Source organism: Notothenia coriiceps, unplaced genomic scaffold (assembly GCF_000735185.1).
Source record: "Notothenia coriiceps isolate Sejong01 unplaced genomic scaffold, NC01 NC01_scaffold00033392, whole genome shotgun sequence".
Lineage (NCBI taxonomy): Eukaryota > Metazoa > Chordata > Actinopteri > Perciformes > Nototheniidae > Notothenia > Notothenia coriiceps.
The window spans coordinates 7209-10616 of NW_011366093.1; the positions used below are offsets into that span (position 1 = coordinate 7209).

At 43.0% G+C, this 3408-nt stretch overlaps 1 protein-coding gene across 1 annotated transcript in view; it reads right to left on the reverse strand.

The window, feature by feature from the left end:
- Positions 1-227: 227 nt before the first annotated feature.
- The window catches only part of apold1b (apolipoprotein L domain containing 1b), a 4258-nt gene continuing 1077 nt past the window's right edge, over positions 228-3408 (reverse strand). Inside the window, exons 2-8 of the mRNA XM_010789799.1 lie at positions 3245-3298; positions 3050-3085; positions 2218-2295; positions 2080-2119; positions 1944-1989; positions 1196-1610; positions 228-719 (exon numbers count right to left, since the gene is read on the reverse strand). Coding sequence (XP_010788101.1) covers positions 240-719; positions 1196-1610; positions 1944-1989; positions 2080-2119; positions 2218-2295; positions 3050-3085; positions 3245-3298 — 1149 coding nt within the window. The 3' untranslated portion in view covers positions 228-239. The remainder of the gene's footprint in view (positions 720-1195; positions 1611-1943; positions 1990-2079; positions 2120-2217; positions 2296-3049; positions 3086-3244; positions 3299-3408) is intronic.

The following is a 3408-nucleotide window of genomic DNA, read 5'->3' on the forward strand; positions in this document are numbered from 1 at the left end:
GAGTTTGAAACTCCAGACTTTCACAACTGAGACCAGGGAAGTAATGAAGAAAGGCGTTTAAGCAGGAAACCACTTTAATTGCAAAGGTGACATTACTTTCACATGACACTTACACAAAGTACATACAAATTAAAATGACAGCTACTATATCTAATAAATATTACTTCAATTAAGCTCCTGGGAGGAGTGATTGTTTTTGGCGTTTGGATTTAGACTTTGGTTTTCTAAACACTATCTCTTCATTCATCAAACTCCACAAGTTTCTTCAGCTCAGACTTCAGCAGCTCTTCGTCCTCCTCTTCCTCGACCTCCACCTCGATCCCGTCGATGGTTTTCTGCAGCTGCTCCTTGATGCGGTTCAGCTCCAGCAGCCCGTCCTGCAGGTCCTTACAAACTTCTCGAATCTTAGCAGCAAACTCAGTCTTGGCTCCCTTTTTGAGCTCCATGGTGTCCTTCGCCAGGAAGAAGACATCGAGAGCCAGGAAGAGACCGGACATGACCCCCGTGGTAATGCTCATCACCTGCACGGCTTTAGCAGCGCTTCCAGCCGCCGTGAGGACCTGCACGGTGTTGATCAGGCTCTCCGTGTTGACCACTAAAGCCTTGCCGGCGCGCCCCCCCTCCTTCATCACGTGTTTGACGTTCTGGTTGAGGTGCTTCTTGGAGATGCTCTCAGCATACGCCTCAAAGTTCCACTCCTCCAGCGCTTCCATCCCTTCCTGTCGGGGGGGGAAAAAAAAAAAACTTAGTTCAGGCGACTATTTTAAATTGTCTGACTTTAAAACCAAGATTATGAGGTTGAGTTTATAGTGTCGTGGACAGTCCCCATTGATCAACGGTCACAAAAACAGTAAATGTTGCAGCTTTAGCAAACATCGCTAATTCCCAGCTGTTGTCCTCGGCCAGATGATAATGGACACCTTTTTAAAATCACAATACATCAACAGCATTGGTTATAAAGAAAGGATGAAAGACAAGTAGATACAGGATAAAAGAGAACCTTAAACAACACATGTTACTTACCACATACATGTAACATATAGCACATCACAATCACATAACGAGGGGCCACATCCATGATCACAACATGTAACACACACGCCATATCCAACGCAGCCTAGTGTGTGCAGGTGTAGTTCTCAGTGAACTACTGAACCACGTAAATCTTTAATGACACAAACTTGTATCTTCTCACCTGCAGAAACTCCAGGCACTCCTTGATGTCCTTGATCTCCTCTTCGTAGTCTTGGATAATCGTCTCCACCTTCTTGCGGTCGGTCTTTGAATGCACCGTGTCCGTGATGTTGGCTGAAGCAGACGCCACCCCGCCTGCCGTAGCAATACCGATGCCGACCGCCACGACGATGAGCGACGCCCCGGCGGTGAAGGGCGCCAGGATGAGCCCGGTGATGGTCGTGATGGATCCTGCCACGCTGGCCACCCCCCCGCCCACACTGGCCTGGACCGTTTTCTTGTGGAAGACGTCAGCTGAGTCGGCCAGAGACAGCAGCTCCAGGATTCGCTGCTGGAGGGTGGCGCCACGCTGGTTGAAGAAGCGAACGAAAAGACGAGCCGCCATGAAGACACGGTCGGCCGCTTCTTCCACCACGCTGAGACGAGAGGGACGAGAAGATGAGTTTACTGGACGTGAAGAGTATACACACAGAGGTATTCACATGTTGGACAGGAAATAAAGACTTTCACAGTTTCGGCAAAATTGTGGAGTAGAGTAACACGTCAACCCTACTTATAGAAAGAGTAATACAATAAATGTTGTGCATGCACAGCGATTGGCTGATCTGACAACACAGATGGAATCAGTTCAATCCCACCTTGTCAACACATTGAAGTGTTTTGAGAAGAAAGACATAACCCTTTATTGCTTAAATTGTATTGTTTTTGAGTGAGTCATTTTGGATAAAAGGAAAAAGAGTGCTACTTACTCTTGAGGCTCTTCGTCCTGGTTGCCCTCACTCCACTCAGACCAGCCTAACACACAGGAAGGAAACAACTTAGGTGTAGTTTGGCAAAAGGCAGGACTACTTATAAATCATTAAATATTGACAATATTAAGCTTACCTTCTACCAAATTCCACCACGCTAAAAGGCCTTCCTCATCCTGTACATGAACAATTGTGAAATGTATGTACATGGAAATTAAATGCACATGAAACAAGCATGACACGGTGTGATTTTATTGGACATAAAGAAGCTTACATCCAGAGGGTCAAAGGTCGTTCCTTCACTGAGCGAGGGTACATCGGCCAACTCTAGTGTCTGAACTTCAACTACTTCCTAGAACAGAAAAATACAACACATAAGAAAAGAAAGAAAGATGTACAAAAACTAAATTGTGCTATGACTATGTAGAAAATATAAGTTATAGTACAGCATGTCGAAACTATCAGTATAATGACAAAGTGACATTTTCAGAAAAACTTACATAGTATTTTGAGATTCAGTAAAAATTACATATATAGTGTGCCGAAAATATGCAAAATACGACATGCGATATGTACTCAAGTGTTGCTACGTGAATTGGGGATGCACTTGCAAACAGGAAATAAAGTAAAGAGACACATGGGAGAATGTGAAATAATATTTACCACAGACAGTGTGCTGAGGTTTAAATAGACCGAATCGTTTTGAGAGACAAATCGTAGGCCGCAATTTAATTTGAAAGACATCTTAATCAAAATAAAGTCCCACAAAGGAACTGTCACTGATACTAAAATGACAAAGGATTCTTTAACACACACCCTTTATCAGAATATTACCCTTCCTTTTTTTTTAAGGCGGCGCCGCTGTGCTTTTATTTGGATGGTTTCATATTACTGCTGAGCCGGTTGGGTTGGAATCTGCTCGACATGCACAAAGAATGGAAATCAGCTGTAATTAACTGTAATGTTTCAATTAAAGTTGTCTCCATGTATGACTGCACTAAAACTGTGAACTATTGTATGTTTGATTTCCCTTCATGACCGTTTTTTACGAGTTTAAGTCCTTAATTATGTGTTTGGAAGGCGACACATGAAGCTGAATTGCTTACTTCGGGCGGTGCCTGCGTGTCAGCTGATGAGTCCTCCTGCAAATGAAACAAAAAAACAGATCAATAAACAACAACAAAAAGTGCCATTCCAATAAAAGTTTGAAAACAATTTCATACTTATTAGCTTAATGTAAATAAAAGAAGTATGTAAACATATTGTAGTGGGATTTGAGCAGTAGGATGAAAGTCATGTACCTTTGTTCGAGACCCAAACAACGCAGTGGGCAGAATCCTCTTTATTCTGAAAGTCTAGAGCAGAAATATTCTTACATCTATATTCCAAAAAAAGCATTAACCGTATGAGTAAAACCACACACACACACACACACACACACACACACACAACAACTAGTGCAGTA